At 37.3% G+C, this 14,392-nt stretch overlaps 1 protein-coding gene across 1 annotated transcript; it reads right to left on the bottom strand.

The window, feature by feature from the left end:
- Positions 1 to 1,029: 1,029 nt before the first annotated feature.
- Positions 1,030 to 5,304, bottom strand: LOC132092659 (cell cycle control protein 50A-like). The gene is made up of 7 exons (XM_059498995.1): positions 4,872 to 5,304; positions 4,604 to 4,723; positions 4,258 to 4,365; positions 3,585 to 3,672; positions 3,351 to 3,497; positions 3,036 to 3,242; positions 1,030 to 1,929 (listed from the first exon to the last, which is right to left on the bottom strand). The coding sequence occupies exons 1-7, from the start codon at positions 5,115 to 5,117 to the stop codon at positions 1,736 to 1,738; spliced, it is 1,110 nt and encodes a 369-aa protein (XP_059354978.1). The 5' UTR covers positions 5,118 to 5,304; the 3' UTR covers positions 1,030 to 1,735.
- Positions 5,305 to 14,392: the final 9,088 nt, after the last annotated feature.

Genomic DNA, 14,392 nt, shown 5'->3' with positions numbered 1-14,392 from the left:
ATTAACTGATCTTGCCAAATTAAAAGTCTGTCACTAATTGACAAGGACAACAGAGAAACAGGAACACAGCGTTCGAGTCACATGAGGTGCAGTGCACATCATTATCTTACACCAGCACATCTCATCACAGTCTGTGTGAGGTCAGTCGTGGTCCAGAGGTGCTCTGTCGACGTGAGAGCGAGAGAAAGAGGCACTTCGGTTAGGAAGCAGGTAATTAGTCCAGCACTTTTCCTCTGGGCCGGTTCAACAGCTGCTCTTTCATGCAGATGTTGCTTACGGTGTCATGAAGAAGCCAGAGGCAGCTTTACAGATGCCTCAACTACTGGTCCTTTTTACTGATAGTTTTAATATTTTTTTTTTTTTTTTTGAAGAATTGGAAATAACTCTTTTAGTGCTGCTTCTCATAATTTCTAAGCAGTATTGTGCCTTCTGCTATGCATTCACCTACTGAGTCTCACCAAGAAACATTTCTCATATAAAAAACAGTGCTGTTTTCTTTTATTTATCACATTCTTTCTTAAGACATTGACTTTTTAGCAATTATCCTCCTAACTTAAAAAAAATGCCCAAAACACATTGTGTTATCATGTATTACTGGAGTGTAATGTTTTTTTCAGCTGTTTGGACACTCATTCTGACGGCACCCATTCACTGCAGAGGAACCATTGGTGAGTAAATGATCCAAGTATTATCATCCCAAACGTATATGCTCTTACTTTTCTATTTGATGGAAATATTTATTATACATTTCGTTTACAACAAAAATAAAAATAGCAAGATGGTGAGATATTTTGGGGTGAACTACACTTTTAAAATAGTAGTTTTAGTGTAGAAAACCATGGTTTAAGATAATAAAATAATAAAAAGAGAGCCCATCCAAACAAAACTTCCTGTTTGAATAGGAAATACATCAATACAGGATTCAAATCTCTTTAACATGCTAAATTTGTCTTTTAACATTGTCTTTGGTATCATCCCCCTGCAGCTGAAAAGATACTCCGACACAATAATGAGAATAATCTCAGTACGTTCAGCAATTAGACATTTTATTCACCAGGCAACAAAACACACACTCCTAAAAACTGGTCAAAAAATGTATGGCTTGTCACATTCTAAAGTGCATATTTGTTAGAGGAAGACATGCTTAAACACTTAAAAAAAGACATGACAGCCAAAATGAGCCCGAGACAGCTTCACTTAAACAGACACAGAACAAAACGTTTGGTCCTCGCCGCAAGCCATTAATTCCACACAGCAAAGCACAAGCATCTCCGTGTTTAGTGGTAACTGTTATTGATCCCTACCATAATCTAGCATTTCAATGAAGTTTGGAAGTAAACGGAGCCACAGACTTTGCACTTTTGAACCTCAAGGAAAAGTGAAATTATTCTTTGTACATTAAACTGTTAAACGTAGTCATAAAGTAAAACCATTTCTATGAAACACAAATATACATTCATTCACTGTCCTGGTCTTTATCCTGGATGCTGTAATATCACACTAACCTCAGACTCAGACATGCGAGCATATCAACGGCCAAAATATGCTTGAAATGAACCATCAACCATCATCCGAAAAAATTAAAACGATCAAATAAAAATTTGAAGTGGAATAAATAAATTAACAGAACATCAAGTGGTCAAATGCTCTTGCACCTTCAAAACCCCAACTGAAGCATGCTGCTCAAGTGCACACACAAACACTGTGTCTTACAGAACGCATGCACTTCACAATCTTAATTGGGAATATCAGAGCTGTTGTTGCGGTTTCCGTATTTGTGATGAATGAAGAGGAGCACCACGCCGAGGAAGAAGCAGATGGAGCCCACAGTCATGTAGGCGATGCCCAGGAAGGGGTTTTTCCCTCCCATCCAGGAGATGGTGCTGAAGATCACACGCTTCCGGCCTTCAAAGCTGCGCACGGGGTAGTCTGAGGGCCGAGTGGTCGAGGACATAATACCAATCCAGAAATATACAACATATCCAATCATCAAATTTGTTTTCTGTAAGCTGAGTTTTAGAACTGCACTATACATTTTATAATGATTTTGAAGATGATTTAATAATAAAAAATAAAATAATGAATCTATTTCTATTAATCGGTTTTATTTTTTATAAGTGTTGTAATAAATAAGTTCAAATCCATAATACAACAGTATAACTGATCATCGTTCATGGAGTTCCTGTGCAGTTAAAAATGTTTCATAAAGATAATTATAGGTAAATACAATCATTTAGTATTTTGTATTGTTATATTGGCACATATAAAAGTAAACTAATATCAGTATTTCTTCTTTTAGTAGTTGATTTAAGAATAATAATAAATAAAAAAAGTCTATGGTCAACATGGCTTGACCATTTTAACTAGATTTTGACATTGTTTTTCTACTAGTAGTCAATTATAGCAGTTATTATTCCATAGATTTAAAAAAAATATATCTAACAATTTTTTGCGGGGTCAGAGCATACATACATCACTTTTAAAAAGTGAAGTGGTCAGTAAGATATTTTTAATGTAATACTCTCTTATTCTCATCAAACGTGCATTTATTTGATCACAATTCCAGTGATATTGTGCAATATTACCATTGTAAAGTTTTTTATTTGAAAGTATTTAAAAATGTCATTTATTTTTGTGATGGGAAAGCTAATTTTTCAGCAGCCATTGCAACAGCCTTTGCTGGTGTTTAAAAAACATTTCTCTTTAATTTCAATGTTGAAACTGATTTTTTTCTAGGAAAATGTATTAAAACAGTAACATTAAAATGATCTTTACTGTCACTTTAGATCAATTTAACGCACCTCTGCTGTAATATTTCTGTCTAAGAAAAAATCGTTCTGACCCTGAACTTTTGAACTGTAGCTATACTTAAACTCAAAGACCACTAGTGAAAATCCTTAAGTTTTTCATATACTTGATATATTTTTCGAATGAAATGGTATCGGTGTATAATTTCAGAACGTTTCAATAAGCCCCCAGTTAACTCTCGCTCTCTGCAGAGCTTAATGTTTCAGAGGTGTGCAGTGCAAGGATACTGTAGGTGACTTCCAGGCTGTAGTTGCCCCTGGGAAGTGTGGGTGTCATGTTGTTCTTCTTCTGAATGATGCGGTAGAGCTTTCTGAAGGTGGGCAGCGCGGCCGTGCGCATCCACACTATGAAATCCTCATTTATGAAGCCGTTGTTTTCTGAGTCGGTGTCCAGCTCATAAACAGCCTTGTGCCAGTTGACCGGCTTCGCTGTGTCTGAAAGACGACGAGTGTTTATTTAGATATACGGGGGGGCACATGCTAATGCATTAGAGTACATATGATCCTCTATATAGAATTATATACAGTTATTAAATATTTAACCTTTAAAAACAGCAGTAAGATTCAGGTTACTGCCACCAGGGTTCCTGAACTTCACATGTTTGTCCGTCCACCATGCAATGCCCTTCTTGATGAATGGAATCTGGGTTTTTGTTCCATTGGGATCGATGTAAAACAAATCCAATGTATCTGAAGCAAAGAGAGAAAGAGGCAAGCAATATTACCAGTCCTGAGGAAACGGTCTTACGATGCTAAGCATTCAGATCCAGGTCTCACCATTAAACATGCTGTTAGCAATGGCTCCACACGGGGCTATGGGCTTGTTTTCATTAGTGCGGTACGGCTCACATTCTTTGCTTGGCTCCTGAAATAGAACAATATTCTTTAAACTTCATTCAATGACATGCAAATGCATTCAAATCAAGCAATAAGTATTTCTTGCACTCAGGAAACAGCAGATCTATTGTGACATGACAACAACAACAAAAAAACCCGGTTACAGCTATTGCGATGTCACTCAGTTTAAAGTTCATTAAATGTGACAATGACTGTCGGTGACTGACAGGGCTCCACTATAATACGTGTCGAGATGGTTCTGAGTCCATGTTGCCAAACCCTGCTGTCATACAGCAGCTGTTGATGTTGTGTTGACATGTGTTTGCGCTGGCGGAGCATACTATGCTGTCAAACAAGTCAGACAGCTGAGCTCAAAATCAGCCGAACTATTTCATTTCTATTTGCTTCGCCATTAACACTACAGCTGTCAACAAATATATATATATAGATACTCAGTCTGTTGTGGATACTCTGTCTTCCTGATAGATTGAAAGATACTCGGTCTAGATAGATAGATAGAAAGAGCTACATAAAGTAACAGAGTGAACAATAGACAGACAGACAGACAGACAGACAGAGCGATCAGACGGAGAGGTAGACAGATGTGCAGTACCTTTAGTGAGCGCTCGTCTCCATTGAGCTGGCTGTCATCTCTGGACTTCACATACCGCCGATGGTTTTGGTAGAAATTTGAGAGGCCATAGTACATGAAGACATTACTCTGAAGACATGAAGTTAGAGTCATGAGCTGGCACTGTTGTGATCAAACATCCTTTCTAAAAGAAGTCTTGCACTAGTTGGACTTCACGCATTACGTTATCACGATGGTAAGGTCACAAAGTCAGTGAAGTTGGAGGAGAAAATTAGATGTGAGTGAGACGAAATTACAGAATATTTACTTCAGGCTAAACTATCCTCTAACAGGAGTGCAACACACTGGTCTGATCAGAAGCACTCACTTCGAAAGGCTGGTCTAGAGAGAAGAACAGGACACATCTGCAGGGAGTGGAGCTGTTCCAGCTGAAGCTCTGAGAGCAGTTAAAACACGGGCTGGACAGGTCAGTCCCCGTATAATCAATCTGTAAACCAGACAAACACACACATATATGCTTAACACGCGGCTACATAACACTTGCGCCCAGATTAACACGGAAGGAAACTCGGACTTGAGTTCACAGTGTATTTAGGTTAAATGACAGTAAACACACACAGCGCACGGACTCAGACCTCGAGCTCCCGGATGTTACTGGACGTCACGTAGAGACCGACTCCTATCGGGATGAAGATGAGGCCGATGATGAAGAAGGCGGGCAGCACGGTCCCCGCGGTCAGGATGGGCTGCCAGGCGGGGAGCCGCTGCTGTTTGAAGGCCGTGTTGTCGGGCTTTCTATTGCGGATGGCGGCTCCGCCGAGCCCCGCGGGTCCGGAGTGTTGACCATCTTCCTCTTTCGCGCTGTAGCTGGACGCCATCATAGATGTAATTACCAGCCCACAGCCTCTGTACTTGTATTAAAACACACAATCTCTCGATTATAGACGGGTAATTAATATAAATGTATTTTGTATGTCCGCTGCAGTAGGTTTTCTTCACAGGGGCGTTCTCTCCAGGTTGTGTGGAGAGTTGTTTGTTTTGTTTGAGGCGGTGCTATTTTAGGAAGTGTCAGCTAGTGTTGTCTGATTCGCGAATCATGTATGTGAACCGGATCCTTTGATTCAGTCTAACTGATTCGCGAAGCGTTTTTGAATCACTGTGGTGTAAAATCACATTCACAATGTATACGTACGTATGTTCTGTGTGTAATCTGTATGCTATTATTATGCTACCAAAATATTTACTTTGTGTTTTAATGCTTTCATAATAGGCTAATTCACAATAACTGAAAGTGGTGATCTCCGACTGCTTTTTAAAAAAACAGACTAAAAAAGCTATATGTTGTGAATGTGTTAAAAAATGATTGATCATATTTACAGTTATTGACTTTAATATGTTAACCATGACTTCCCCATAATATGTAAACTCCAAAAATCAGTAAATGTAGTTCTGCTTGGTGATTGTTCAGTGATCAGTTTACAACATGCTTCAGTTTATTTAATCATATTTTATGAGAGTTGAAACACATTAGTTCACAATAAATACTACTAAATCACTATGGATAACTTACCTGCCCTTAGTGATTATATATATATATATATATATATATATATATATATATATATATATATATATATATACAGTACAGACCAAAAGTTTGGACACACCTTCTCATTCAAAGAGTTTTCTTTATTTTCATTGCTATGAAAATTGTAGATTCACACTGAAGGCATCAAAACTATGAATTAACACATGTGGAATTATATATGGAATTATCTACATAACAAAAAAGTGTGAAACAACTGAAAATATGTCATATTGTAGGTTCTTCAAAGTAGCCACCTTTTGCTTTGATTACTGCTTTGCACACTCTTGACATTCTCTTGATGAGCTTCAAGAGGTAGTCACCTGAAATGGTCTTCCTATACAAACTTATTGGCATTGAGTAGCCTATATGACTTTTTTTTTTTTTTTTTTACATTATTTTACACCACATTTTTTCATAATAAAGGAGGAGGAAAACAACAGGGATGTCCATAAGGCATGAGAGGGAATTGACTAGTGAAAGAAATGAAGAGACAGAGGGAGTGCAACATAGAGACCACCAAGCCAAAGCAGCAGAGACAGAAGAAGGCTGTTCAGACTTAGGGGATAAGGACACTGATCCTAAACAGTTAAAGCTGTCTCAATACCCTCATACTCAGTTTGGCACACAAAAAAAGAGCCTTTCAAGAACAGTGGTTCAAAAGTTTCAGAAGGCTGGAATACTCAGCTACAAAATGCTGCTTTCCTTGTAGGGTATTTGGCAAAAATGTCAGAAAGGATGCACTTGTTAATGATGGAGTTAATAACTGGCAAAAGGCACTTAGCAAGTTTCAAAAACATGAAACAACACAGTCACATAAGGACAGTGTGGTTTGTTGGAACAGCTACAAAGCAAGCCTGTCAAAAGGGAATGTTGTAGAGCAGATAGAGGCAGCAAGTACCACTGAAATAAGTGAAAGAAGGCAGTAACTAGAGCGTATTATGGCAGTAACCTGCTTCTTGGGGAAGCAAGGCATAGCATTCAGAGGTAACAACAAAGACAATTTCCTAGAGTGCATGTCACTTTTGACCAAATTTGATCCCTTCTTGCAGAGATACACAGCCCCTTAAAACACACACGTACCTCTCATCTGCCAAAATGAGATGATAGAGTGCTGTTCACAAGAACTAACAGAAAATATCATCAGTGAGATAAAGGGAGCAAATATGTATGCCATTATGGCTGATGAGGCCAGGGATGGAAAGACAGAACAGTTGGCACTCTGTGTTCGATACGTGTCTGTTGATGATGCCGTCAGAGAAAGGTTCCTAGCCTTTACAGAGGTGTCACAGTTTGATGCTACTTCGATAACAGCTGCAATTGAAAATCAGTTGGAAAAGAAGGGATTTAATCAGTTAAAATGTGTGGCACAGACCTACGATGGGGCAGCTGTCATGAGTGGGGATGTTGGGGGTGTACAAGGGGTGTCTGTGTGAACTCTCACAATTAAGCTGGTGTTCTGAAAAGGTCTCAAAAAAAAGAATAAAAAAATCTGGATTTTGGAGTTAGTTGAATCAATGTTAAAATGATAAAGTTATTTTTCAATAGACATATTGTTTGTTTTTGTGTGAAAAGAGGGTGGGTGGTGGCAGTGGGGCTCATTGGGTGCTCAGCACCCCTAAAGCTCTGACCCTAGAATCGCCCCTGCTTCCAACAGTCTTGAAGGAGTTCCCCGAGAGATGCTTAGCACTTGTTGGTCCTTTTGTCTTCTGTCTGCGGTCCAGATCACCCCTAAACCATCTCGATTGGGTTCAGGTCCGGTGACTGTGGAGGCCAGGTCATCTGGCGCAGCACCCCATCACTCTCCTTCTTGGTCAAATAGCCCTTGATGCCTTCAGTGTGACTCTACAGTTTTCATAGTCATGAAAATAAAGAAAACTCTTTGAATGAGAAGGTGTGTCCAAACTTTATTTCTTTACTGTATATATATACAACCCGAATTCCGGAAAAGTTGGGACGTTTTTTAAATTTTAATAAAATGAAAACTAAAGGAATTTCAAATCACATGAGCCAATATTTTATTCACAATAGAACATAGATAACGTAGCAAATGTTTAAACTGAGAAATTTTACACTTTTATCCACTTAATTAGCTCATTTAAAATTTAATGCCTGCTACAGGTCTCAAAAAAGTTGGCACGGGGGCAACAAATGGCTAAAAAAGCAAGCAGTTTTGAAAAGATTCAGCTGGGAGAACATCTAGTGATTAATTAAGTTAATTGATATCAGGTCTGTAACATGATTAGCTATAAAAGCTTTGTCTTAGAGAAGCAGAGTCTCTCAGAAGTAAAGATGGGCAGAGGCTCTCCAATCTGTGAAAGACTGCGTAAAAAAATTGTGGAAAACTTTAAAAACAATGTTCCTCAACGTCAAATTGCAAAGGCTTTGCAAATCTCATCATCTACAGTGCATAACATCATCAAAAGATTCAGAGAAACTGGAGAAATCTCTGTGCGTAAGGGACAAGGCCGGAGACCTTTATTGGATGCCCGTGATCTTCGGGCTCTCAGACGACACTGCATAACTCATCGGCATGATTGTGTCAATGACATTACTAAATGGGCCCAGGAATACTTTCAGAAACCACTGTCGGTAAACACAATCCGCCGTGCCATCAGCAGATGCCAACTAAAGCTCTATCATGCAAAAAGGAAGCCATATGTGAACATGGTCCAGAAGCGCCATCGTGTCCTGTGGGCCAAGGCTCATTTAAAATGGACTATTTCAAAGTGGAATAGTGTTTTATGGTCAGACGAGTCCAAATTTGACATTCTTGTTGGAAATCACGGACGCCGTGTCCTCCGGGCTAAAGAGGAGGGAGACCTTCCAGCATGTTATCAGCGTTCAGTTCAAAAGCCAGCATCTCTGATGATATGGGGGTGCATAAGTGCATACGGTATGGGCAGCTTGCATGTTTGGAAGGCTCTGTGAATGCTGAAAGGTATATAAAGGTTTTAGAGCAACATATGCTTCCCTCCAAACAACGTCTATTTCAGGGAAGGCCTTGTTTATTTCAGCAGGACAATGCAAAACCACATACTGCAGCTATAACAACAGCATGGCTTCGTCGTAGAAGAGTCCGGGTGCTAACCTGGCCTGCCTGCAGTCCAGATCTTTCACCTATAGAGAACATTTGGTGCATCATTAAACGAAAAATACGTCAAAGACGACCACGAACTCTTCAGCAGCTGGAAATCTATATAAGGCAAGAATGGGACCAAATTCCAACAGCAAAACTCCAGCAACTCATTTGACGTCTTCAAACTGTTTTGAAAAGAAAAGGAGATGCTACACCATGGTAAACATGCCCCGTCCCAACTATTTTGAGACCTGTAGCAGAAATCAAAATTGAAATGAGCTCATTTTGTGCATAAAATTGTAAACTTTCTCAGTTTAAACATTTGCTATGTTATCTATGTTCTATTGTGAATAAAATATTGGCTCATGTGATTTGAAAGTCTTTTAGTTTTCATTTTATTAAAATGTAAAAAACGTTCCAACTTTTCCGGAATTCGGGTTGTATATTTACCGTGATGAACATGATGACTCGATGAACTGGTGAATAATTTTTAACTGATTCACTTAAACAAACCTATTCGTTAAAATGAATCACATGGGCATCTGGCAGGCATCATACGGCCACACAACCGCATAGTAATGTTAGTAATAGATAATTAAAAATAATAGAATCAGAATTTTATTTTCATAATAATCCATTTGTTAATAAGTTTTGTACCATCAATAAAAATCGAAATCCATTTCAACCAGTTTCGTTTAGGAGGAAACAGTGTAGTTTCAGCTACAGCTGTGAAGCATTACTGCTTGATTTCTGAAGCGATGGCTGATGTGTTGACTGATGATTAGGCCTATATCACTATTCTATGGTGTAGTAAGTCTCTTTTTTACTTTACTGCAGTGTTCAACCAACATCTGTGATTCTTCTTCTCTTGAAATACAAGATTTATAATTAATTTTACAATGTATTTTATCATATCCTGAACATATTTGTTACACAACTATGGACATAGAATAAAAGTAGATATTCAATTAAAAAATATAATAATAGTAATAACAATAATTAAAAAAAAACAAAAAAACATTTGAACCACAAGATGGAGCAAGACACCGAAGCAACGACGGAAGTAGTAGCAGGTTTGCTCAGAGCAGGAGTAGGGGGACTAAACTAGCAGTATTTTATCAAAGTTGTGTTTCTCACAAGCCTTTTTCCAGTAAAACTTCCAGGCTCTTTATCATGCAGGTGTGGACCTTCAGACTTGCTCACCTTGAAAAACCCAAATATATTTTCTCAAGGTCTAACATGCTCTTTTATAGTTTGTCAACCTACCATTTCTTTTTATCCATTAACTTCCTTTTTGGATATATGCAGTGTGTCTCTGACTTTGGGATTTCTTTCTTTATTGATCTTTGTCCTCCACTCTTTTTCAAAGGCTCGTTGCTGCTTACTTCATCCCTAAGGTCCTTTTTTTTTTTTTTTTTTTTTTTTTTTACTTCTGAGTTTTACTTTTGTGCCTCTTTGATTGCTCACTCCAAAAAAAAAAAAAAAAAGCTGGCTAACTTTATATATCTGTCAGCTCTACCCGTTCCTGGACTGCCATCCTGGCACTCAGCTCCACACATTACTGCACAAACTTGGCTGGGTTTTATTTGAGTGCTTCCCTCCGACCTTTTGGGTCATTTAGCTGTCTTGTTCAGCTTTGCTGTTGACAGCCTCAAGACACTGCTTTACTGACATCCTGAAACCGTGTCATTTTTTTTGCATGAACCTGACTCTTATTTCCAAATATCAATGCAAATTATTCTAGCTATATCATGTTCTTTCTTAAACTGTATTTTGCATGTTTGTGTGGCTTCTCTTTAGCAAACAGCATGTTTAGTCTTGCAAAATTAACAAAGATCTGACCTTGAACATGAGGAATTAAAGATGAAAGTTATACACATATTTATGTATATTGGCCAATACCTAATACCAATATATTGCGCATCATGCCAGCTTTTAACCTGCAAATGGGCTTTACACTCATATAATAATCAGTCATATTTGATATTCAGATACATATTTGATATATATATATATATATATATATATACAGTACAGACCAAAAGTTTGGACACACCTTCTCATTCAAGGAGTTTTCTTTATTTTCATGACTATGAAAATTGTAGAGTCACACTGAAGGCATCAAGGGCTATTTGACCAAGAAGGAGAGTGATGGGGTGCTGCACCAGATGACCTGGCCTCCACAGTCACCGGACCTGAACCCAATCGAGATGGTTTAGGGGTGAGCTGGACCGCAGACAGAAGGCAAAAGGGCCAACAAGTGCTAAGCATCTCTCGGGGAACTCCTTCAAGACTGTTGGAAGACCATTTCAGGTGACTACCTCTTGAAGCTCATCAAGAGAATGCCAAGAGTGTGCAAAGCAGTAATCAAAGCAAAAGGTGGCTACTTTGAAGAACCTACAATATGACATATTTTCAGTTGTTTCACAATTTTTTGTTATGTATATAATTCCATATATAATTCCACATGTGTTAATTCATAGTTTTGATGCCTTCAGTGTGAATCTACAATTTTCATAGTCATGAAAATAAAGAAAACTCTTTGAATGAGAAGGTGTGTCCAAACTTTTGGTCTGGACTGTATATATATATATACGAGTCATTATCTGGCTCGGCTCGGTGTTCATCTTCAGTTCTCTCTTCACAGCAGTTCAGTCAGTGTACTGTTTAAGTACATGAATTACTCCGGGATATTGGCTTGTTTTAACTCAGAGGGAGTGTCAGCCACATTAAAAAAGTTAACATCTTAAGTCATTTGTGGATTAATGCTTATTGGAAACGCGAACCGTTTAAAATGATTCAGTTCGATTTAGTGAACTGGTTCAAAAAGATCCGGTTACATGGAATGATTCGTTCGCGAACCGGATATCACTAAACTGCTTTGATTTGAACTCTCTCACAACAGACATGGAAGAGAAGACAATGCTGACGTAGTTTTTGCTATTTTTGGACCAAAATGTATTTTCGATGCTTTAAAATATTCTAACTTGACCCTCTGATGTCACATGGACTACTTTGATGATGTTTTTCTTACCTTTCTGGACATGGACAGTATACCGTTCACACAGCTTCAATGGAGGGACTGGGAGCTCTCAGACTAAATCTAAAATATCTTAAACTGTGTTCAGAAGATGAACGGAGGTCTTACGGGTTTGGAATGACATGAGGGTGAGTTATTAATTACATCATTTTGATTATTGGGTGAACTAACCCTTTAAGATGATTACATTTCATTCTTTCTTCAATAATTATCGCAAAGAATCTTGACCAGTCACATATTTCAGCACAGCACTTTTTAGACTATTCCTTAAAACTTCTTTATCATTTTCTTCTTCTCAAGCTGCTTAATGTGCATGATCTACTCAAAATGTATTTTGTAGAAGTCTGTTACTACAAATATCAGCAGATAGATTCTTTGTGTTTTTGCTCCATCAAAAAATAAAAACAAAAAATAATATAAACTACTGCAGACTTATGGAAGCCCGTTTTCGCCACTGAATAAAAAAATAAAACAAGTAAATTGCAAGTTTATATCTTGCAATTCTGACTTTTTTTCCTCAGAATTGCGAGTCATAAAGTCAGAATTGTGGGATATGAACTCGCAATTGTGAGAAAAAAGTCAGAATTACGTGATGTAAACTCGCAATTGTGAGGAAAAAAGTCAGAATTGTGAGTTTATATCTCACAGTTCTGACTTTATAACTCACAATTTTGACTTTATAACTCACAATTGAGAGTTTATATCACGTAATTCTGACTTTATAACTAGCAATTGACATATGAACTGCAATTACCTTGTTTTATTTTTATTTAGTGGCGGAAACGGCCTTCCATACAGAGAGTGGTGTTTTGCTCCCGAATGAATCAGTGTGTTTGAGCAAATCGGTTGAGTAAATGATTCATTGACTTACCCATCTACTGGCATAACATGTAACCTTTTCCAGAGCATGCACAAACAAGCGGAGTAATGTAGCACTAAATATCAGCCATTGAAGTTCAAGAACGGATACTATATATCATTTCATTTGGTTTTAATAAACTTTAAATTAGATTAGATTAAAATGAGAAAGTCTACCACTCACTCAAGAAAGTTTAAATGTCATTATTGTATATTATAATAAGTGCATATTATTGTTTTATTATTATTATTATTATATACAGTACACTACCGTCGATAGTTTGGAATAATTTAGAGTTTTATGATTTCTATATCTATGATTTAAGTTTTTCTGAATGATTTCTGAAGGATCATGTGACACTGAAGACTGGAGTAATAACTCCTGGAAATTCAGCTGTACATCACAGGAATAAACTGCATTTAAAAAATATATTAAAATAGGAGATAGTATGTATTTTAAATTGTAATAATATTTCACAATATTACTGTTGTAATGTAAAGGCAGCATTTGTGAGCATAAGAGAAATTATTTTATTATTATTCCAAACTTTTGGCTGGTATCTTTTTAACATCTGCTGATGGTGTATACACTGTAAAAATGAGGCTGTGTTATTTGATTCAAATACACAGCAAAAGCGAAGCATAATGAGTGTCATGACATTAGAAAATGTCCTTCCTATCCTCAAGGAAATGCAAATCTAGTTGTAAACTCTTACTTCTTGTTAATGTAAATATTCTCTTAAATTAAAACTTTAAAGCTCATCAAGTTCCAATCTTGTCAATGCCTTGCTTCCTCACAGGAACAGATCATATAATGATGGAGTTGACTTCATTCACCTGGTTCAGAGGAGAGAACTGAAGTCTGGAAATCTGACTTTTCCAAACCAGTTTGAAATCTTACATGCCTCTGCAGAGCTGCAATGAAGCATGCTAAGCAATCCAGCATGGAAACACTGTTGTCTCCTTATTTCCTCACAACTTTTCTGCTTTCTCAGCAGGAGATATTGAAATGCTAAACCACCATGATTAATCAACCGCTTGTAGCTGGAGACACCATAAGCTGCTTGGCCAAGAGAGACACAAACAGACAGCAAGGGGCCTTGATGCTGACAGGGCCTGAAAGGAATATGCTAATAAAACAAGAACTGTTGGTGAGAAGCTATTCAGTCAATGATTTCCACTGACTCTTGAAAAAGAGGAACAGAATAGCAAATCTGTAAACCTACATACTGTGGTTTAAAGTTTAATAATGAATGATTCAGGTGACAGTAACACCAGTATTATTATTTTTACAGCAATGAATAATGAATCATAATGCATGACTCCATCATTGAATGTGATTGGCTGAATTTCAGATAATGCCTCCAAAAATTAGGTCCAATGTCACAGCTGGTGAACATCTTTAAGCAGAAAAGAAGTGATACCGTTATGAAACATATTGAAAATATCATGTAATATATTAGGCATATATTCTTATATATATTTATTTTTTCCAATATATTGCAATATATTGAAATCATTTGTTTATTTTGCAATATTTAATGTAAAATATGTATCATCAATATATTATTAAATGTATTCAAATATATAATAT

This window comes from Carassius carassius, chromosome 18, assembly GCF_963082965.1.
Source record: "Carassius carassius chromosome 18, fCarCar2.1, whole genome shotgun sequence".
NCBI classification, from domain to species: Eukaryota; Metazoa; Chordata; class Actinopteri; order Cypriniformes; family Cyprinidae; genus Carassius; species Carassius carassius.
This window is presented reverse-complemented; position numbering and strand designations above follow the sequence as displayed.

Coding starts and splice junctions, on each gene's coding strand:
- LOC132092659 (XM_059498995.1), bottom strand. CDS start 5,117: ATGATGGCGTCCAGCTACAGCGCGAAAGAGGAAGATGGTCAACACTCC. Junction 4,724..4,871: donor GTAACATCCGGGAGCTCGAG/GTCTGAGTCCGT, acceptor TCTGGTTTACAG/ATTGATTATACGGGGACTGA. Junction 3,243..3,350: donor TCTTACTGCTGTTTTTAAAG/GTTAAATATTTA, acceptor GTCGTCTTTCAG/ACACAGCGAAGCCGGTCAAC.